The sequence below is a fragment of the Electrophorus electricus genome, chromosome 4 (genome assembly GCF_041902795.1).
Source record: "Electrophorus electricus isolate QZ-2024a chromosome 4, ASM4190279v1, whole genome shotgun sequence".
Classification (NCBI taxonomy): domain Eukaryota; kingdom Metazoa; phylum Chordata; class Actinopteri; order Gymnotiformes; family Gymnotidae; genus Electrophorus; species Electrophorus electricus.
The window spans coordinates 24672579-24695313 of record NC_137500.1 but is presented as its reverse complement, the minus strand read 5'-3'; the positions used below and the strand labels follow the sequence as shown (position 1 = coordinate 24695313).

The following is a 22735-nucleotide window of genomic DNA, read 5'->3' as shown; positions in this document are numbered from 1 at the left end:
ACACACACACACAGTTCATAATAATAGTTCATAATAATAAACATTGTTATTTTATGAGTTAATCAAGTTCAATCTTACTGCCAGTCACAAAGTAATTTGTGAACATTTACAACAGCATCCTTCCATATGGATTATCGACAAGCTTCAGATAATACACAGCAAAACAAATGTTTAATTGCAACAGCCATACAATGTTGAAATAATATGAATTGCAAAAGAGGTGCAGAATGACTGCAGACATTAGCTTTTAAATTCCCCTGCTTTTCACAATGTGCAAAATACAACTAGGCTGTTTTCATGCATTAAGTCAAATAAAGCAGGCCTGTAATCTAGTGAAGCCTGATTTATAGGAGGGTTGTGAAGACTGTGTTCTATGCTGTTGGCTCTACACATAGTGTGAAGGGAAGTCCTCTTACACCAGTCTCCACAAGCAGAGATTTTCTCATGAAATTAAGAAGTTGTGTGTTAAAATAAGTAAGGTTGAACCGAGCCATGAATGTAAAGGTGAAAGTGGCTGAAACTGTATATAAACTAATTATTAAACATGTAGTATGGTTAGTGTCTGTCAGACTAAGGTATTAAAGCTTAAAAACAGGCTGGGCTGGACCCCATTAGGATATTCCAATGCATCCAATAATTAAAATTGATAATCAATTTTCAAACAAACATTGAACAACAAATAAATCATAACATTATGTAATATTATTCCATTAGACATTTTTATTGACATATAACTGAATAAATATGTAGTCATGATTGCTGTCATGTGCATTGTGTTTTGAGGTTCACTGGAACTGGGAAACATATTTGAGTGACACCTGGAATAGCATGTCTACATTTCTTTGATTTGCATTCAGAATTCCATTGCGAGCACACATGCAGGTGCATGGTCTGGTGCACAGGATTAGACTTGCTCAAAAATCCAAAGGCAATACTGAAGGCACTCAGCTGGTGTCAACATGGAACGGCAAATGAGGAGAGGACATACCTACCAGGGTTCCAATCAAAATGCAGAAAGTGTTCCTCATACGCTTCACCATCATCTGAAAGGAATTCTCACTCATTAATATATTCCAGAGAGCTGCCTCTGTGGTCAGAGCTCACATTTACCTCCAGTCAGCCCTGGGTTAGAGTCCTGGGTAGGGTGGCTGCCTTCAGCCTTTGTTACACATGGCGTCAGACGTGGGATCATGGGGAGGCCGTTAAGAGTGTTCCCCAGGTTGAGGAACCCACCCCTGCTGTGAGGGGATGGTGTAGCCCAGTGTGAAGACCCCTCATGTGGGGCATGGGTGTGGCCCTGATGGAAAGGGCAGTTGTATGTGGACAAGGTCATGCACAGGGGCACTCCCCAGAGGTGAAGGCAGTGTGACTGGGAACGTCACCCCCTGAAGGGGAGAATGGTGTGACAGAAAGTGTCACTTTTGGTATTGGGACAGACTGGAAGGCTAATTGGGTGCTTTGGCTATGGCAGGGAGCTGGCTCTTTGGTCTGGTGGGCAGCGCTCATGTTTACCTCCCATCAGCCCTGCGTTTGAGTCCCAGGTAGCGTGGCTGTCTGCAGCCTTTGTTACAGCTATACCTTTATGTTGGATGTGTGATCATCTTTCAGATATTATGTAAAACGCCTATAAGGAAAGCGACGTGGACAGGCACTCACAGAGCACCCCCAAGTGGTGCAAATAATATTACTAAAATCTATAGTTCATTTGTCTTGTCTTTTAGGTAAGTGGAAACAAGCCACATTTAAGTTTTAAAAGCAATTAAATAATTACATCTTAGCTTTAAAGGCAGATGTGAACTCTATGCTTTGGATAGGAAAGAACTGTAGCATAAAATATTCATATTTCAAAAATATTTACTGAGAAATTATGAGAAAATTAAAGCAAGACCAACATTTCATTATATAGTGCAGAAAGAATAAACAGTTTATCAGCATCTTTCATTCACCCACTCGTCCTCAAACATGTCAGGCCTAGCCTGCTCAGCATGGTGCTGGAATGAGAGAAAACACTATTACTACTATTATTACTGTCAAATAAAGAGCTTTTATTGATTCAGCACACACTCTTTCTGAAGGTGCCTGAGATCAAGGAAAGACAGGCAATGCCACTAGGAGACAGTACTTCCTTGGGAGACATAGCAGTCCAAAAGGTCTCAGGGCTAGTGGCTTCAGTCCAAGTTAGGACTTCCTTTGCCAGATAGGAGGGCTCGGTGGCCAGACGTTCTCTGAAGAATGGCTTTTGCTGTATGTGGGCGTGTGGGCGTCCGCCTCTCTTGCACCGTGGAGCATATGATTGGCTTGCGCTCACCGTCGGACAGATTATTTCCATCAGTAGTTCCTGCACTAAAATAAAATGGTTCAACTGTCGCATTAAGTAACTTGAGGTTGGATATGTGAAAGTAATAATGGAATTGCACAAATAAGAACAGAACGTACCTGTGCTCCATAAGCGGGGACGCCACAGGGCAGGAGCTCGGCCTGTGAGGCTTACAGAGGATGTGAGGAGGAACAGGTTGAGATTTCATAGGGCTCACAGCCTTAAGTGCTCTATCGCGTCTTGGTAATGTTGGATCTGGTAACAGGATTTCCCTGATAGGTTTTTGCATTCCAACACTTGCACTGAGTCTAAGTCTGCGGGCTCGGAGCGCCACTGCCATTCTGCCACTAGAGGGAGCTGTGTCTCTGGGTGGCGGAGATGGGGTGTGGTCTGATAAAGAAGAGAGCCTGGTCACCTCTGGGAAAACGGCACCACATGGATTTAATAAAGTAATAAATAAATAAACAGATAAATAAATAAATATTGATTAAAAAGTTATTTACTAAACGTGAGTCCTGCAACATGCAGAGAAACAAGGGGGTCTACCTGGTGGAGAAGACTGAAAACAGGAGTCAGGAGAGTCAGTGTCTCTGTGGTCAAAACTCTCTCCTTCCTGTTCGTTTTCTGCTTCTCTGTCACTGATGAGGCCGCGATTGTGACTTTCTTCGTCATACTCTTCATCACTGTCGTTACCATCATCATCTTCATTGCTATGGACGAAACTCTGGGCCTGGTCGTCTTTCTCAATGGCCAAAAAACGCCTATTATTTAAGATATATAATACATATAGTGAGTAAACAAAGATGACATAGAAACGTTTTGTTGACTGCTTGTTTTACAAAATGTGTATGTGGAACAGGCTTCAGTGGTCCGTACTTGCTGTGCTCTGCCCTCCAGGCTCGTAGTTCAGCAAAGATGTCACTGCAGTCCCTTTCCACGTCACACGTGTGTTCTGGAGCGTAACCTCCGAGCTGTGTACAGGGCCTGGCGTGGGAGCTGGGACCTTGAAGCTAGAGGAGAAGAAATGATTAAGGAGTACGCGGGAAAAAGAGAGTGAGCGAAACAGAGAGAGAGAGAGAGAGAGAGAGAGAGAGAGAGAGAGAGAGAGAGAGAGAGAGAGAGAGAGAGAGGGGAAAGAAGAAAAAGGACAGTACGAGTTAGAGAGAAAGAAAACGCAGAACATCAGACGTATTGTTGGTACAGATAAAAATGAGGCGCTCTCTTATTCTTGATAAGCATCCTTTAGTTTTGAGTTTTTCCCACCTGACTTTAGGGAGAATTTTATGATACGATGCAGGCATAAATTGCTTTATCTATGTAATATGATTTCACAAGTGGTCTAATGGTAGCACTTCTATATCCATAAGCCTACCCTTATCTTCTGACGTCGTGCCCGAATAGCTTGAAGAGGATTTCCACAGAAGAGAATTCTTCCTACCCCTAGGAAGACAGGTTGCAAAATAAGTTTTATTAATGAATGGATGGTGCATAGGCTTAGATATATATGCTGTGAAATGAACATTGGTTCAGATATTGCTTACTGTCATATGTATAATATGTATAAAGTGCTAATGCACAGTACAGTTCTAATTGTAGCAATAGTAATGTAGTACAGTCTCTGCATATAACAGGTAAAATTGTTCTATACACATTTTTAAATTTTAAATGTCCTCAGGGAGACAATTACGGGCAGTAAGAATCACATCGCGTCACACAACTCATTCATGGAATACTGTGGAGATGTGGAGCTACATATGGGCAATACAGAAACTCTATAAAAGCACACCACTGGGCAAATAACATTACTGTACTGCACCACACCACCAGAGGTGCCTAGTCTTGATGAATGGCAGTCTGTTCCATCAATTATTTAATATGAAGAAGGTGAGAAATCCACTTATGTCTGACCATGTGTCAGATCGCTGGCCTCTGGGTCTGGGGTATCTGGATCGGAGTCCACTGAGCTTGGTCGGGAGCCAGTGGAGGAGGACAGAGGCCTGACCGTGCCCGGCCCACTGGGGAGGTCACTGGGGCAGCCACTGGCATCTGGGTGTTGGGCGGAGCCGGGGCGACTCATGCCACGCGCACTGGCAGCTCTGTCCTCTATTCAGACATGACAAGACCCATCTGAGCATGGAACTTTACAGCTTTGCTTGGAGGCACATATACGAGGAAATGACTTAAAATTAATCATGAAGCGAATGATTAATAAATTATTCAATACATCGATCAGTCAATTTCCCTGAACGCATGATATCTGTCCAGACCTCGAACTTCCAAGCAGTTGCTGGTGCTCTCTATAATGGAAGGATTGTCTTTGATGGAATATTTGAGCAGGGCCCAGTCTTGCGTCATAGCGCTGGAGCAGCAAGGCTCCTCTTCTTCTGTCGGAACGTCATCCAGGTAACGCAGCTGTGGAACCAGCTTTCTCACTACAGACCTGTAGTTGTACCTGTAGTCAGGCACCTGTCAAACAAACACACTGAGTCGATCTAACAATGATCTAAAGAGAAGTGTCAGGTCGGGCTATGCAAATATGTTGTTGGTTAATTTTTACTGCAGAATAACAGTAAGAAACCTGAATAATTTTGTTCAAAAATGGAAGCAAATGTTTAACCATCAGTGTGTTTTAATGTATATTCAAGGCATAATCAGGATATATAGCACTATAAATCACAATCTGGTATTTTTATCCTCTATCCCCAAGGTTAGTGGAAAACTCAGAAATGTGCCCACAGACCCAACGACATTGTGTGAGGGAGAAGACTTAGGCACATGCCAACCTGATAAATGTTCTCACTATTATAAAAAAAAAAAAAAACGAACAACAACAAAAAAGGCTATGAATATGTCACCTGGAAGGTGACTGCAAAAACAAAACAATTCCAGGTGAATAACCAGGCATGTGAGTAACTGGAAATTCTGAACCAGATGGACCAATAAAAACTTATAGTCTAATAAACAGAATGTAACACATCACTCCAAGGCACATTTTTCCACAAGCAAAGAGGGTCTGTGCCTGTGCGCCTGCTACATGAACCCATCAAAGCCACCGTATGACCCAATTTTATCACCGGTATGAGAAGGGGGAGTGAGAGACCAGCAGACAAAACAGCCATGAGTGCAAATTAACACTGCGACCTTTCAAACCCATGTCCATGACTAACGGGCACGCGAGAACGCGAGAACGCAACAGGGACACAGAGGGAGGATAAAAGGCGTGCGAGCGCGGACATCCCTTATTCACTACGAGAGTTGATGCATTTTCAGGAGCCTCTGGCCTGCCTGTTGCTTTGCCCCAGTTTCATAATTCCTTGTGGTGAGTGAAAATAAACTGATTACTGGGTGCCTGGAAACCAGTGGAAGAGCCCAAATTGAATAAAGATTGGGTCTGCAATCGCAGCGGTCCCTCTCCAGTTTGTCCTGCTACGGTGCATTAATGAAAACCCTTCCTTAGCTCTTTTCGCTGTACCTCAAAACTGTCAGAAGGACTCCCCCACATACATTCGTATAGGTGAGTAGAAAATCCACACTACTGATCATTATCTGTAAAAAAAAAAAGTAACACTTACAGTGAGACCACAGAAGTCAAGTCACTTTCGTGATTTGATTTGCCATTCCTATTTTCTAAAGGTAAAAAAAGGTAAATGGGTCTGGCTCCTTGGATCTTTCCTTGTGTCTATCACTACTCTCTGGTGTTTTACACTTCCAGCCATGGTCTAATGGACACGGCCTGGAACGGCGAGATCAAACATCAGCCAGCCACTTTCATGTCTCCGAGGAGGCTAATTGCATTTCGATCACCTGCGGAGCCATTATGTCTCCGGCCCTTGAGGTCGGTTCAGGGAAAGAGAGACAGGGAGATGGTGGACAAGCTCGCGCAGCAGACACGAGGCGCGAGGCGGCACTGCACGACACGACGGTCGTACGCCTGCGCAGAAAGCGCTTCTGAAGCGACAGTGACTCTGTAGGTTTCCGTGGGAGGTGGGAGCTGTGGCCACACATCTGTTATGGTAGCATCTACACAAGACACAGCATTAACTTTGGTGCCGATCTCGGAAGTGCATGCCGGGAGCGGCTAGTGTGCTAATGCCTTTAAGTGTGTGGCACAAAGTCAGAGAGTGTCAACGCCGAGAGACGCCAAGCCTCATAATCTTCCTTTTGCTTCCAGCCTGCCCAATCTGATGCCTCACCACAAATCCCCACCAACCATCTTGAATCCCCAAAGCACCACTCACTGATATTAAGCAACAACACTCAGCTTTAAATAAGGGATCAATGACTAAGCTGTTTCTTTTTTGGTTAATATATGTTTGTGATTACTTATTTACTTGAGTTATCTGGGGCATCGGTAACAAACAAGCCACAGCGCACTAAGTGCTGATCTGAACTTGAATTATGGAACGCCAGGGATAATTGACTAAGAGCCAGCTGGGAGACTGCTGGTAGTAGCAAGATTTTGCCCAGGGTGTACCTCTACTGCTCCTGGGTGGGGGCTTGTGCATACAGGGTTTCCCTCCAGGGACAAGGCTCTGAGCTGCCCGCAGAGGCCCAGGTACTGCACCTGCACCAGGTCGTCCACGTCGTTCCCCTCCACATCCAGTAGCTCCAGCTGCTCGAGCATGCTGACTTGGCTCAGGTCCGACACATTGTTGTAGGCCAGGTACAGCTCCTGGGAAAAGATGAAACGGGGATAATAAGAACAAGGGAACTGCCCGGTCTGTCCCAATACCACAAACGAACACCGTTCACTAACCTGAAGTTTCAGATTACCTTAAGTGAGGAGAGCGAAAGGATTCCGTCCAAGTCAGCCAGGCCACAGCGAACCAGCGAGAGGATACGGAGGTGGGAGAGCGTGGTTCCGAGATCCCTAAGGAAACACAGTGAACCATGAGCGACCACACCCCGCTGCTCAGCCTTCGCCCTGCTGTGATGGTCTTCCCCCGGCCAAGTGCTGAGCCCCCCACCCCCGGTTGCCCCAGTATCGCCCTGCTATCAAGTCTTTCACGTCCCCTCTCAGTTTTGAGCAGTCAAGTATCGTCTGCCTGTGTCACGCCTCTCCTCCCTTCTGCCATGGAGTCCCTCACATCTGAACCTGTCAGTAATAATCACACACTACAGTAAATGATCCAGGCACCGCTGAAATCCCAGCAGAGAAGAAATGTTTGAAGGTTTACCGATGGTCTTGAAAATTAAAAAACAAATTGAAAATTAAAAATGAGTGAACTGTAGGTCCAATTGTAATGATTTAGGGGCATATAACCCAAACTGGAACCAACATATACGCTAATATTCAGTAATCAGAATTAGGACGTTTAAGATCGGTCTCCACACCTGTTTCAGTTTCCCTGTGTTTCTCACACATACACACACTTGCTCAAACTCACATACATTTCTTTCACTTACGTCTGGTGGACCTGTTCTCTAGATGGATCAAATCCACAAAGGCATCCTTAGGGACACTGGGTAAACATGCCACATCACCACATTCAGGTAAGAGGATCGAGTACTATACTCCAGCACTGGACTGGAGGAAATGCACCTGTGCAGTCTAGCAGATCACAGGGCCGGACTGAGCAAAGAGACCCAAGTTCTGATTCCTGACCACATCCCCAATTCCTGAAGCACAGAGGGCTCTCTCTCTCACACACACACAACGCATGTGAGTAATAACAAGAATTTTCCAATTGACATCACTTCTGTTTCATTCTGCCCTCATTCCATTACACTGAACTTAGAAATACCGGACACATGCATGCAAAAAGACATACACAGACTGATTTTCATTTTTCCATGTATTTGTCCTTTTAATATGAAAGATATATTTCTGAAATGTTGACAGCAACACAGTATGTCTGGCATATTGTAGGAGTGGCAACCAAAAGAAGAGAACTGGAGCCTTACCGCACAGATAAGATCAAACTGTTGTTCATTTTCAGCTGCACAAGACTGGGCAAGTGCACACCTGCAACACAACAAAAGAGTGGAGACATCAACACTTGATGATGTAAATATCATCAGTTGAGTCTTGCACTGCGTCCAACCACACCCAAGATCTTAAAACTCTGCTCATTAGCACAAAACGCATCCCTTCAGAGAGACATGATTCACTTCTGGCTGCATTAACTTCCGCCCTGCCTAAATGGATTGAGCAATTGTGCCTTTCTCATAGCAAAGGAAATCATTTAAGAACAAATGAGTAAGATCCCCGAGAGCATAAGAACTAGAACGTTTGAGCTCTTGCACTGTAAAAAACATATATCAGTCATTTGCCCTTTTTGTGTAATCAGTTATTTTACTTTTTGATTTTGTACGTTTGTAGAATGTGGAAGAACAGTATATGGATATTATGGTTTTTCCTTGCAATGACTCATTTACTAAAGAACAGTTGAGCCCTTGCAACATGTCCGTTTACTTCTACAAAATAAAAACAATAGTATATAGCATTATTGCAAGTTTTATTTTTAAATGCCCACTTGAATTAATTAAGGTAAGTCTAAATATTTAGGATTTTATGTAATTTTAATGAGATGGTTGTACAGAATCAAAAACTAAAATAACTGATTACACAAAAGGGGGAAATGGCTGATATGATTTTTGATGCAAAGGCTCAATTAATGCTGCCCCTGTAAAACAAGAGTAATTATCATAACAGGATAACAGTGTTTAGGGAAATTTAACTTGGCTGAAAGAACTGGCTGCTGGTGACCTTTTTAAATACGAGTCACAATTAGACAAGCATTATAGAAATCTTGACAACCTATGTACACATGGATGTCTCCATTTATCATATTCACTGACATTTTTGCTCAATAACTGGATAGGGCACTTATGTGTATCTCACCAAAGTTGCCCAACGTATTCTGCCGGGTGTCAACACACATCTCTAGGGTTGTGACTTGATCTAAATCATCTGATCCCGATAGATTTCTCTGCAAGGCAATTAATAAACACACTTTTGGATTCATTGACCAGAGCAGGCTCGTTTTTATTTGTGACAGAGAAGCAAGGAATCTGAGTTTCGAGACCTTACCAACTTTTCTGGAGAAAGGTAAAGATCAATCAGTAGGTGCGAGCCCTCGGGAGTTTTAGGACTTGGGTTTATTTGGTAAAATCCGTCGAATTCTGTAACAGAAGTACGGGCTGTAGCTGGTCGCCTAACTGGAAAGGCGTCTTGTGAAAAACTCATCTTCGCTTTCCACCAATGTGAAGACGGTATCGAGATAATTACACTTGAGTTCTTTCTCTTTTTTCGAACCAAAGCATTTAACCCTGTCTATCTTAACTCGTCAAACTTTGTCACATTATATAAGAGTTAGGTGACAGGCAAATTTACATCGCTAGCTAGCTAAATTACCTAGACTACCCTGCAAGTTAAACCAGACATTCTATACAAACAACCACTTATACCTAGCTATGTAAACTAGCTAACTAGCTTACTAAATGGTTAGAATAGTTTACATTACATAATCTAAATTTTATATTTCCAAGTATTTTCCTAAAATATGGTAGATGTAAAACCAATTTCTTTGTAAGTATTAATCCAGCTAGCTATCTTAGTTTGTAAAACATTTATAATTCCAGTGACTGATTGACCAGTTGGATGTTTTGCTGCGGCTCCCTAGACAAGTTTGCTTGACAACGGGAACATCTCTTCCTGGATACGCTTCGTCAGGACTACAGGGAGTTGTAGTCCGTTAATGGGGTTTTGGGACCCCATTTAAGATTACAGTGCTTTCATGTTGCCCTAAAAGTTGTTCAACACTTCAGGCGCATTTTGCCTATTCCATTCTTGTTATTGACAGCTATTATTCGTTAAGGGAAAAAGAAATGTGAGAAGCTGTAAATGTCGGAAAAAGTCCAATTAACATATTAATAGGACGTTATTGCGAAACATCTCGTCAAATACGTGTTTTCAAAATAAGCCTTGATGTCAAACATAACGGTGGTCAGCAGGAACGCCTTTTGTGTTTTACTCGCTGGGGCGGTGCTGCTAGCGGAGCTGGGGCGTGGGCTGCTTCAGTCTTCAGCGCTGGAGCGGAGCACATTGTTCGCGGGCTGAGACACTAAAGCTAGCGATCATCACCACCGATTGATTTCCGAGCAAAGGCGATCCGGCTGTTTTTGTGCTGTTTTCAAAGGTTTGGAGCTTTTTCAGACATATTGAGAAAGGGTGGTTATTTACGGTTATTACACCTTCTGTACTGAAATTTAATCGGGACATAGCTAGTCTGGATCAAGTGGACCGAATCTCCGTAGCAAATTGGAGCGCTGCCTGTTGTAAGTAGGACAAATTGTTATTGTAAAAAAAACTGTACAGAGTGGTCACCACCTTACAAAATACTGGTAAAATATGGTCGTGTTTAACCTACTGGTTTACCCTGATCTAACAGAAAACTAGATCGTGGTTTTGAATCGTCATTCAAAATTCTAGACCATCACCAACAGGCATAGTGGAGAAAATGTGGTTTAACAGTTTCACTTATTTGTAACACCGCTGATTTAAAAAGTAACACAAGCGGTTTCTTTTTGCACTGCCCTATGTTAAAGCAACAGGCAAGTGACACTGGAATAGCGGAGCTACCGCCAGCAGCCCGCTAGTGCCGTTGGAATCGATCAAAAATTCTGCCTCTGTCCTCGGGAACTTCCGAGTCGGCGTTGGCTAATTTTATCACACGCTTTCGGTTCCAAAAAGCAGGACGAGTTTTATGACCGTTAACGTGAGTTGTCTTATGTGAACTTGTGCCTTATTAATATAGGCAGATTGAATTCAAGTTTGGGTTGTCTCCATGTGACAGCTGAGACCTCCACACGGGTAGGGTTGACGCCCCACCATACTGGAGCGAGCAGGGAGCAGTGCGGAAGTTGCACACCACTACAAGCTATTAGAGATTTGTGGTCGTTTCTTCCTCGTGTTTTGCGTATACTCTTAATATTTCTATTCATGGTTTACAGAATGCAACAGTTATAAACCAACGCCGATGCCGCCACGTTCTGTGTGTATTTCACAGGTTAGAGGCTCTACATAATCTTAAAATCAATACAGTTAGTCTGTACATTAGCTGTTATTTGATAGTAATTATTCTTTAGCATGAATGTGACTGTTCCCACTCCTCCAACTGGCTGATTCTAATCTTAAAACCCCACAGGCCTAGAGGTGTCAGCGCATGCTTAGAGATAGAAGGGGGAAAAAACACAAGAATCTGTTGAGTCGCTGGTTATAGAGGAAAGATGAAGGCTTGCACTATACCTTCAATAACTTAGCTTAAAGCCCAGCAGTCATTACGTCCGAGCACAGTTTTCTTGGGGTATTGTTTTTATAAAGCATTTATTGCTGCAGAAGGAATTCTAGTGGTTGAGTCACTTTCCTTATTGCACTCTTAAGTCTTTTTTAGCAGCGTATTTTTTACTAATGCCCTGTCGAGTCAAGCCTGCGGTGCAGGATAGTTTTGCAGGACATGGCTCTCACTCGCCCGTGTTGTTTAGAGGAGTGATGTCAAAGCTGGTGCGGAGCCTCACTCATGCGTCCGCAGTGTTTAAGACCGTGTCCGGACTCTCCAGAGATCCCTTTTGCTGTCTTCACTCCATGGAAAATTGATCATCACTGTAGGAGGCAAGCACCTTAGCCAGAATTGATCCTTTAACCAAGTAGATGGATTGTAAAGGATCTGGCCCAGGGGAGATGTGTTGACCATATTTCAGTCTGCAAGTCAGTTTTCTGTTTGCCATTCTTCCTCCATTAATGCTAACTGGATTCATAAATATTTTTAAGGAATGCATACTGGATCACAAACAAAAGACTTCATGGACTTTTATATGAGGAAATAATCCTATCCCAAAACGATTTACTCTATCAACGTACTTTTACATTTTGAAACTAATGTCAAAATATTGCTACTGGGCCAGCCCTGGTTACAGACACGGTCTCGTATCTATGTCCAACGCAGTGGCCTCAGTGCCCTTGCGGTTGGATGTAACGCGCAACCCTTGGGTTTGTCTGTGGACTCTCCTACTTAATGTCTCAGTGTGCTGTCATGTAAGATTACCCTCAGGGTCCAGAGGGCTTATAGGGTTTCCAAGTGAGCCATTCATCCACCCAGCTTGCTGCTCCAGGCTATATGCAGCCCCTGGCATGAGCGTGGCGCATTCACAGAGCCAGGGGGCTGCGTGGCTTGTCCAGCTGCTTCCACGGTCACTTTCCAAAGACGCTTCAGAATCTGTCCTAGAGGTCGCACACTTTTTTATTTACTTAAGTCCGGCGGCTCAAACATGCGTAAGGCTGAAGCTGATTTTTCGAGACTTGATTTTTGAGATCTCTGTCATGATAAAGTGTGGTCAGGATATGTTGCACAAAAATCTCTGTTTCAGGGATTTGGTAGCGCAAAACATGGACCCAGATGTGTTTCATGTACGATTTGTGTTGGAGACACTGTTGGGATCGTCGATATTAAAAATAGCTGAACTTAAGCATTTTTTAAATTTGATTTGTCCAGCATAAACCAGATCATTTCAGATACAGATCAGTTATCTTTCATAAGGCTTACCATGCTCAGTAACTAATTATAAGAGGGAGACACCAGGCAAGGACCTCTGCTCCTCTCGGCCTCACTCTGAGCAGACAAAATGCCCCAACAAATAATGCTGATATCTTGAAAATTTAAATTTCCAAGAGTTTGCCTGTATTATTAATCCACAGTGCCTGTTTTGTCAAATGCTGTTTTGCTTTAAAATAGACAAAATTCAAATAAGACACAATCTAGAAGGTTGGTAGTCATTTGTTGACTCTTATAGTGAGAATAATAACTATCCATTAAATTGTTCATATTCTTCATGATCATTTTCACTTGCCATTTGATGGTTGGAGATTTTTTTTGCGCGTAATGATGGTTGTTGATTTGTGTGTGATGTGGCACGTTAAAGCAGAATTCTATTTATACCATGAGAGTTATATCAATTACCTACATCTGTGATGCTCAACATGTGACACCCCCCCCAAAAAAATTTATAGTGTGTGCCATTTGAAACTAACATGCCTGCAAAATCCCGTGCCTTACTGATGGGACGGGCATCTATGCAGATGTCTCATGACAGTGATGTTTACCCACTTATCCTTAGGATATATAATGAACAGGAAACCTAAAGAAAAGGTTTTTGGTCACATGACATCTGAAAAAGCTGAAAAACGTGGAACCCTGGGGGTTTTCAGAGTATCCACTACCTGTATACTGCCTGTCTTGCCGTCTGTAATCTGTTGATCTGGTCCTTCCTTTTCCTGTAAAATGAATCACCTGTTCAGGATGTGATCACAGTTAATCATTCACATGCATTGGTCTTATGGTTGATCTTCAAGCCTGCCATCACGCTGACCTGGCTTGGGGGAGTGGGCGAGGTGGGGTGACCTGGGGGGGCTTTTTTATTTTCATGTAATTTGAACCCAAAGCCGTACCGAATCTGTTCATTTAAATACAGCATGCAAGTGATACACATACCTGCCGTGTTTCGGTCATCAATCTTTCTCTATGGTGGTCTTCTGCCCTCTCTTCTGGCTCCTGGCGCACACTTGTATCGTGATTGTGGAGGATCCGGTTCAGCGGCACCCAGCTGAGCCTTGTTTTGTAGGGCGGGGTTCTAGCTAGGCACACGCACTCCTGCTCATCAGCTGTGGTGGTTGGGGTGTGGCTGGGATCAGACCAGGCCTGCCAGCACATGGCGTCGGGTTTGACTCTCGCCTCTCGCCGTCGTATGAAAGTTTGTGGTTTTGAGTATTTTGTGTCAGCTGGCTCTGGGCTGCTGTTACAATGAGGAGGTTGTCATCGCGGAGAAGCTGCTGAGCCGCAATATTATTACCTATATTATTTGCCATAAAACCACTACTGTTATCCCTTCTTCATAGGACTAACTGCTTATGTAATTATACATGCTTCTGTATTATTGTGTGTGTGTTAGTGCTATAAATGGCTATGAGTCTAGTAGTAAATGCATAACATATTACATGCTCACACAATTATTAAAGCAATAGCGTAGAAATACAAATACAAATTATTCATAATGAAAAGTATTTATACTAGTTTAAAATTGTGTCTCAGAGTATGTATGTTATATTAGGAATGCCTGTCATTTTGGACGTAATCCTGGTGCCTCTCCCAGAGCTAACAATGGCAATACACTTTGAATTGTATATATATATATTATATTATGTAGCTGTGATAGCATGAAATACCTCCCAGGAACTGCTGATATTGTTGCATTAGATTTTGCTATACTACTAATTTATTTTCTGCACGTATTTACTCTTATAGCTTGTGAAAAACCACTAAGTGACATTTATTAGTGGGTCTGTTTTGTCATTTCAGCAGCTCTCTCCGTTGCCAGTGAACTGGTAGATTGCTTTACTGTTTTGCTAACTCAGGACTGATCTCTGACCTGTAGGAAAACTTTTCTTTTTTTTTTTTACTTCTGTTATTTTGCACTTCCTCTGATACAAGTAGACTCGGGCTGGTCTTTTATTACTTTACACTGTTTCCTGATAAGGGCACCACATCTTGTTGAAATGAATGTGAGATACTTCAGATCAGCCGACAAATGCCTAAATCACCTCATGGTTTTGGCTGTCAAAATGCTCGATTAGTGAATGCTGGACTGCATGTGCTGGGCACACTCCTCAGAGCGAAGCTTGCACACTCTTGCCGTAATCAATTGGCTGATGGCTTTTGATCAAATGCTGTGATACTGCATGAGTCAGTGTTCCCTGTACAAGTCGTTTTCTTTTTCTGTGGAGCTTTAAATGTTGAATAATCCTGTGGTAGATGGTAATGTTTGATTCATGCCAGCAATACGTACTGGCCACACCCAGCCGGTCGCAGTTTATGAGAGAAACAATATAAGTGCATTTGTGTCAGGGGTTATAGTATTTATGGCAAGAGGTACAGAAAAATATTCCATATTTTTGGTTACTTCCCCTGTAAATTTGTAAAATGTCATAGACATCCACAGCGTATTTCAACAATACACCAAATATCAACTTGTACTGTGAAATATTACTATATCAATCCATTACCACACGGCACGGCTCAGGGTAGGAGGAACTGGCCTCTAGAATCAGGCTGATGATGGCAGGCCATTCTGCATGCTGGAAAGCCCACTGTAACCTAAGCCAGACTAAAGCTCCTAGTGCCTCACCCTCTTGGGAAGCAGTACCACTTTTTTGTTGTTGTTGTTGTTGTTGTTGTTTTTCATTAATATACAGCAACACCATCTGCCTGGGCAACTCTAGATTATATTTAGCCATGGGTTACATTAGCCTCTTTGTTAGGACTGGAGAAGCTCTGTACTCGTTAATAGAATGCTGGCACAGGAAGAAGCAGGGCTGTGGTTTGGCTCCGCTGGGCTCTCTTAAAAATGCATCTCTTAAAAAGAAAAGTCCTGATCTCCCCTCTTGATTGGCTGAGGGAGAAGGGCATCTAAAGGTGTTTCCCGTGCTGTTTTACAACAACCGGGCCTTTGACCCTCACACAACAGTTGAGTATTCCACGACATGAGAATGTTTGACTTTGTGCCATATATAAAGCTCACCCATCCCGCTACACACATGCTTGTTTGAGTTTCCATTGCCACCAATACTGTAGATAATTGCCAGCAGACCGGTTTATTTCACTATGGTAACACACGTGCTTATTCATGCCGCGTGTGTGGTGTTTGTTTGTTTTTTTTGCTTCTGTTCCCGTAGAGCTGCATTACTGTGAAGTCCCTCAGGGGTGAGCAGTTGAAGAGGAGCAGAGAGAATGACTGAGTACAAGCTGGTGGTGGTGGGAGCTGGAGGTGTGGGCAAGAGTGCTCTCACCATCCAACTCATCCAGAACCACTTTGTGGATGAATACGACCCTACCATAGAGGTAAGGTGCGTGTGCGTGCGTGCGCGTGCGCGTGCGTTTGCGTGTGTGCGTGCGTGTGTATGCCTTTGTGTGCCTGCATGTGTATGTGCATGGATGTGTCTGTGTGTGTGTGTGCGTGCGTGCATGCGTGTGCATGCCTTTGTGTGTGTGTGGGTGTGTGTGTGTGTGTGTGTGCGCATATATATTTGCATATCTATGTTGTTTATAAAGTGCTTTATGAGTGTGTTAGTTTAACTCATATATTTTTATTAGAGACTGGCGTCTTGGATATGAACACTGTTCTGGGGAGGTGTGTGTGTGTGTGTGTGTGTGTGTGTGTGTGTGTGTGTGTGTGTGTTGTGAATCATAGTTTCAGACCCCCTCTTTGGAACAGTATTATTGGAGTTTTGTTGGCATGAAAGTACTTGAAGTATTGAAGTACAGTATTACCAAAATCATTCATACTATTTGAGGTGGTGTTCATGACAAAGCATGAATTGCAGACCTAAATAAAGTCAGAGGTGTTTATGGGTTCTAATAGTGCAGTAGAAAATAATGATACCTTACTCTTCACTGATACTGTGGTGATGTTAATGGTGTTGCATGCTGTCCGAATCCATGTTGACATGCTGTTCATTTAATAAGTTCCAGTTTTGCTCAGATTGCTTAGGAAGCAATGTGCCAGAGGTGGCCACTACTAAAATTATAATATTCCAAAAGATTTGTAAAATACACCAAAAGAATCTGAAAAGATTTATACGCAATTTAAAAAAATACGCAATTTAAGTATTTCAAAGACTTGATTAGGAATTTCTGATTTTATTATGACAAATGTTAAATTGGAATAAAATGGTCTCAGGCTTTTTTCCTTCACCGGTGTGCTGACATCTGTGTGTCTGTCTTTTCTAAAGCTCAACACTGGTCTCTTAGACTCCACCTTTTCTCTCTCTCTTCTTTGACTTGTTTCTGCCTTCTTTCTTTTTTTAAAATCTCTCCTTCTCTCCATCTCGCTTCACTGTCGGTATGCTACTATCGTCGGACGAATCCTCAGGGCTATCCCTGTAGCCTGCGCCAGTGATTGCGCGCACGCGCGTGTGTATGTCCATGTGTTCGCGACATTCTCGTCTCTCTTTTCTCCTTTATCACCATGCCAGTCTCTGTGCAAACAATGTCCTTTTCATAGCTGGTCTCCCTGCAATATCTGGACCACTGGCCTACATGTTTGCGTGTGTTAGACACTGCTGTCAGTAGCATTCTGTTACAGGGATTACAACTCATTTGTTTTCTTTTCCCTTTTACTTTTATGAATGGATTATCCATATAAAAAATAAATAAAACACATCCATATGCATCCACTTTATTAGACATAGTTGTTAGAAAGACCTTGTATGTTTATGTATTACTGTGGATAGTTTTTGTTAGTTATACTTTAGCCCTTGATCACTGGGCAGCTTCTGTTCCAGATTGCTGTGGGTTAAATGACACTGCTTTGACACTGAACGGCTAAAAAATACCACCTGGTCAGCAATGGTCCTGAAACTGGTCAGTAACGAGCACAGTACACGGCAGATGACGACTATACAGTTAGGCCACAAGGTCTGTTCTATAATTGTAAACTCATAATAAAATGCTCATATGAAATAAATGAGTTTCATAAGGTACAAGGCAGGTGTTTCGGAGACCGGCTGGTTAGCAGCATGAGGCTTTGTGGTCTTCGAGCATCAACACCAGGGCGTGGACTTACGATGTTCCTTAGCCTGTCTTTAGGAAACACCTCCCTTTTCCCAGGACTCGTACAGGAAGCAGGTGGTGATTGATGGGGAGACATGTCTCCTGGACATCCTGGACACAGCAGGTCAGGAGGAGTACAGCGCCATGAGAGACCAGTACATGAGGACAGGCGAGGGCTTCCTCTGTGTCTTCGCCATCAATAACACCAAGTCCTTCGAGGACATTCATCAGTACAGGTGCTCGGGGTCCGTTCGTTATTTTATCGAGCCCGAAAAAAGACTCCAGGGTACAGAACAGGTGGGGAACGAGACAGCGTTTCACATCGCCTATAACCCACCACAGGCCCATGCTATTTAAAAACCGAGGAACACCACCTCCGAGCACAACCGCCCTCTGCCATTGTCGAACCAAATCTCCGACCAGCTCCTGCAGCATCTGTCACGGCTAAGGGAGGCACAGCCTCCTACTGCTAGGCTACAGTAAGATACCAGTGAAATCGATCTGAATTCTGAGAGCCAGTGTGTGGGTGGAGAGGCGAGATACCGATCACTCAAGGGCATGGAAAGACAACGGGAGAGGAGGATGAATGAATAACGCACACTTTGTCATTTAGTGGAATGCACCATAGGTAGTGAGGTTTGGTGGCGTATATAGTGATTTATGGTACACAATAGAAAAAGCATCAGCTTGGTCTATAAAAGCTAACCTTGAAATGTGGCTTAAACCTCAGCAAATAAATCTGTAGATTTATATACTGATTCTTTCAGTGTTCCACCCTCTTTGGCCATATGCTTCTTCCTGTGTTTTTAACAATGAAAGAAAAAACGAGTGTCCTAGAATACCTCTACTAGTCTGATAACACATCCAGTGGAGTTTTACAGCAAGGAGAATTTAAAGAACTGTGTTGGCGCTGTCTGTTTTACACACACATACAACCACTCACCCACCCACACACACACACACACACACACACACACACACACACACACACACACACACACACACACACACACACACACACACACACATATATACTCGCTCACACTCTGTGGTGGCATCGTCTTACTCCTGTGCCCTCAAATGGAAACCTGCCAGAGCACTGGTGTACAGGACTCTGCTTGCAAACATGCAGAAGCACTGGTCTTATAAGTAACTAAGACTCTCTGCTTTACCTGAGGCATTGACTTGAAGCGCCGTGAGCTTGGGACCACCTGTGCAATAGTTTACCACAAATGTTTGGGAAAATAAATAAATGAATAAAGGTTAGGCAAAGCAGAAGCAAATGTTCCTTTTTGAGTTTGATTTCCCAACGTGCCCCGTTTTGTCTGACAGGGAACAGATCAAACGGGTGAAGGACTCGGACGACGTGCCAATGGTGCTTGTGGGTAATAAATGTGACCTCCCGGTTCGCACAGTGGACACGCGGCAGGCGCAGGAGCTGGCCCGCAGCTACGGTGTCCCCTACATTGAGACCTCAGCCAAGACGAGACAAGTGAGCACCCACCACAGGCTTTAACGCTCCCACCCACAGAACTGGGGAGGACAGGGCCTCAGACACACACACACACACACACACACACACACACACACACACACACACACACACACACACACACACACACACACACACACACACACAGAGTCACACACACACACACACACAGAGTCACACACACAAAGACTGCGTGATGTTTTTGAGATGAACGCGTTGCGTGACGCTGTAGGTGATTCATTAGCGGTCATAAGACCGCTAATGAAGTCCATTCTCATCATCCTCTATTGCTAGAGTGTGAATACATAGCACAGAAAATGACTGTCAGTAGAGTTTAAGAAAAATAATTTAGCAAAAAAACAATTGCCTGCATCCTTTCCTGCATGTATCTCAGTGCTCTTAAATATAATAATACGCTAGAGAGCCTACCTATAAACCAGAGAAGTGTTTTATTGTTACAATGTCCTCTTACATTGAGAGAGGAGAGGGGAGGGGAGGGGAGGCGCAGGTGCACGCCGTCAGTGAGAGTTATGAGAACTTATTGAGAAACATATTGAAGAGGATCCAAAGCGTTTGCGTGAGCCTGATCTGCCCTTCTTGCTCTCTTGGCATCTGATGAATTCCCACAGTGCGATCATTCCATAATGTTAGTGGAACTCTTCCAAGTGCACATGACTGTGCTGTGCATTCTGTCTAAATTTAAATTCGGAATGTTCTGATGCTGTGGAAAATCTCAGAGCTCCGTATGAGAAGATGACTGCAGCCAGAGAGAGAGAGAGAGAGAGAGAGAGAGAGAGAGAGAGAGAGAGAGAGAGAGAGAGAGAGAGAGAGAGAGAGCAGACTCTGTCGGTAATCAGATAAGGCTGTGGTCCTGCCACACGCCGGTCTGCAGTCTCTGAGGCTGTGCTCTATGGCCTGGCAGACAGAACCAGTCTTTTGCTGGGGGTTAATGTGTGGGTGAGTGTGCTCTGGCCTCCCAGGGGGTGGGGGGTTAATGTGTGGATGACTGCACTCCGCAGGGCGTGGAGGACGCGTTCTACACACTAGTACGAGAGATCCGACAGCACAAGCTGAGGAAGCTCAATCCACCCGACGAAAGCGGCCAAGACTGCATGAGTTGTCGCTGCGTGGTGTCATGATATAAGGTGCTTAGCACACTTTGGAATACACACACGCACACACCCTAATCTATACAATCAAGCTATAGCCATAGAATAACCCTCTTTAACTTTTATTAAAGCCATTGCCAACGCAATAGATCCCTTCATCCCACCAACTGCAGGTTCATATTTAACTTCTGTATCTACGCAGGTGCTTGAAAAGGCTTATGGTTAAAACTAATGAGAAAGGAATCATCTTCATTACTGTGGCACTCTCCTGTTATTCACATAAGAGCATATTTATGTAACTCTAGTCTGAATGCACTCTGGGGTGTGATTGTATAAGCAGGCAATGCTATTTACGGCCTCCCTTTCCATAAAAGCACGGCTGTGCAGCAAGCACGGAACAGCGCAATACAAGTGAAAGATACAAATCACAGGAAGCTGGGAGATCTGCTATTTCCCCCCCAAGATCAGTAAAGATCTACAGAGCTATCTGGTGTCGTCAATGTCACGGTACTGAACTTAGATCAGTTTCTGCTGTTTATGTTGTAACAGATGCCGTTACTACTGTCTGGGCCGCACTGGGCTTAGATTAGTTTTCTCATGACGTTATCCCATGAATCATGAGTATAATACTGTATGGGCACTTTTATCTCACATCCGTGCATAGCTGCATGCAACTTTTGAAATGACTTATGAGAAAGACCCCTGTTAAAAGATTTGCATAATCTATAGCACCATTGTTACTTTAAATAGAGATGCAGTTGAAGGGAAAAATAAACCTATAGGTTTACTTTGGGCTGAAAAACAAAGGGTTATAACACACATTGCTGCTTCTAAGCCACTCCTCTGTCTGTATTCTGGGTGGAAAATTGCCGCATTTTTTTTGCAGTGCGTAAAAAAGACTGTTGTTTCCTCCTCAGCCGACCACTCTTTGAGTTGAGACGTGGACCTATGGCTCCAGCAGACAGAGTGGACCACAGAAGGAGGTACAGAGACTCAAATCATAACCGGAAATTACAAACAGGAGCCAAAGCAAAGGTGCCGCGTTGACCGCACAGCGAACATTCAGAGGAAAACTGGTGCCTTGCCCAAGACCAGAGCTGACCTCCTCTGGTTGTCCACATCTGCCTGACAACACACCACTAATGACTTGTTTCAGTTTGTCTGTTCTTTAACTCCAGTGTGATAATCCTGGGCAGCTCCTTCGATGTCCTCTTAATTTATTGTACTCCTAAGTCTCAACACTGGCTTTTTAATGGACGCCGGGGCTCTCACACTCCCATCATAAGGACTGGACACTAGTGACGTCATCTCAGGCACCTCGCGCCACTCTGATGCTGTTCACCGACAGCAAACGGGCCTGAAAATGAGAGCGCCGAGAGAAGCTGCCGAGAGAAAGAAACTACATGCCTCACCGGAGTTGCTTCTCTCCTCACAGTTAGCTACATTTGTTTTGCTTAACAGGCCATTGATTTAGCACGAGACTCTCGTGACGAGATTTGCGTTGATAACCGTGGGGACTTGGCTCTACCGCTGCATCAGATACACTGCGAGTGTTGGTCCATGTGTACCCGTTGTACCAGAGAAATGTTGAACAGGCTGGCTGATTTATTTTTTATTTTTGCCCAGTTACTGGACTTCAGTAAAAATAGTTTTCAAGATCTGCATGTTTGGCTAAAACTTTGATAGCACAGATGGCGTGTAACATGAGTGTGATGTAAAATCGACTGCATATAAGTACCAGATATTATAATACGGTTCTGGATACAACAATTCAATAAGATCTGACATAACATTCCAAATATTATTTAAAAAAAGTATCAAACCTTTTTTTTAACCTATTTGAAAGGTCCCATTTGTAATGTTAATTTTCATGGAACAGTATGAAATGGTTTTAAAGTTAGTTTTGGTTCTTGCAGTTAGTTGTGCATTGTCTGAATAAGTAAAACAAAGGAAATAAATACCCCTAGTGAATTTTTGGTGTGTTATTTTGCAAAATCTACCAGTTATCATAATAACCTGATACTTAGCGCCATCTACTGTTTGGCTTTAAGTATTTGGTTATTATTACTATGTGTTGACTATGGTCCTTTGCTGCTATTTAATGAAAAAATCTAATATGTACAATAACTGCTCTAATGCAGAAGGTGAAGCCATCCTCCAACACAATTATTTCCCGTGTTATGAGAACAGAAGCCTGCCATACCAGGAGTCACTG

At 43.4% G+C, this 22735-nt stretch overlaps 2 protein-coding genes across 9 annotated transcripts; one reads left to right on the top strand and one right to left on the bottom strand.

Moving 5' to 3' along the window:
* Nucleotides 1-1875: 1875 nt before the first annotated feature.
* On the bottom strand, nucleotides 1876-9925 carry lrrc56 (leucine rich repeat containing 56). Of its 4 annotated transcripts, none has more exons than XM_027016353.3 (12): nucleotides 9351-9925; nucleotides 9162-9249; nucleotides 8222-8282; nucleotides 7091-7187; nucleotides 6792-6989; nucleotides 4585-4783; nucleotides 4226-4420; nucleotides 3690-3757; nucleotides 3194-3327; nucleotides 2864-3078; nucleotides 2437-2734; nucleotides 1876-2343 (listed from the first exon to the last, which is right to left on the bottom strand). In XM_027016353.3, exons 1-12 carry the CDS (start codon nucleotides 9504-9506, stop codon nucleotides 2169-2171), a joined length of 1884 nt encoding a protein of 627 aa, XP_026872154.2. In that variant the 5' UTR covers nucleotides 9507-9925; the 3' UTR covers nucleotides 1876-2168. The 4 variants fall into 4 exon arrangements, with proteins under 4 accessions (XP_026872154.2, XP_026872156.2, XP_026872155.2 ...); XM_027016355.3 differs by having other exon boundaries at nucleotides 6882-6989; XM_027016354.3 differs by having other exon boundaries at nucleotides 1877-2343; nucleotides 2437-2707.
* Nucleotides 9926-10290: 365 nt separating this feature from the next.
* Nucleotides 10291-22491, top strand: hrasa (HRas proto-oncogene, GTPase a). 5 transcript variants are annotated; one of them, XR_014123287.1, is made up of 7 exons: nucleotides 10295-10597; nucleotides 16044-16209; nucleotides 17977-18155; nucleotides 19252-19411; nucleotides 20431-20556; nucleotides 20895-21027; nucleotides 21438-22491. XR_014123287.1 is itself a non-coding variant. In XM_027016360.3 (6 exons), the coding sequence occupies exons 2-5, from the start codon at nucleotides 16099-16101 to the stop codon at nucleotides 20548-20550; spliced, it is 570 nt and encodes a 189-aa protein (XP_026872161.1). In that variant the 5' UTR covers nucleotides 10302-10458; nucleotides 16044-16098; the 3' UTR covers nucleotides 20551-20556; nucleotides 21438-22491. The 5 variants fall into 5 exon arrangements, 4 of the variants coding, with proteins under 4 accessions (XP_081568997.1, XP_026872161.1, XP_026872160.1 ...); XM_027016360.3 differs by lacking the exon at nucleotides 20895-21027 and having other exon boundaries at nucleotides 10302-10458; XM_027016359.3 differs by lacking the exon at nucleotides 20895-21027 and having other exon boundaries at nucleotides 10302-10597.
* Nucleotides 22492-22735: the final 244 nt, after the last annotated feature.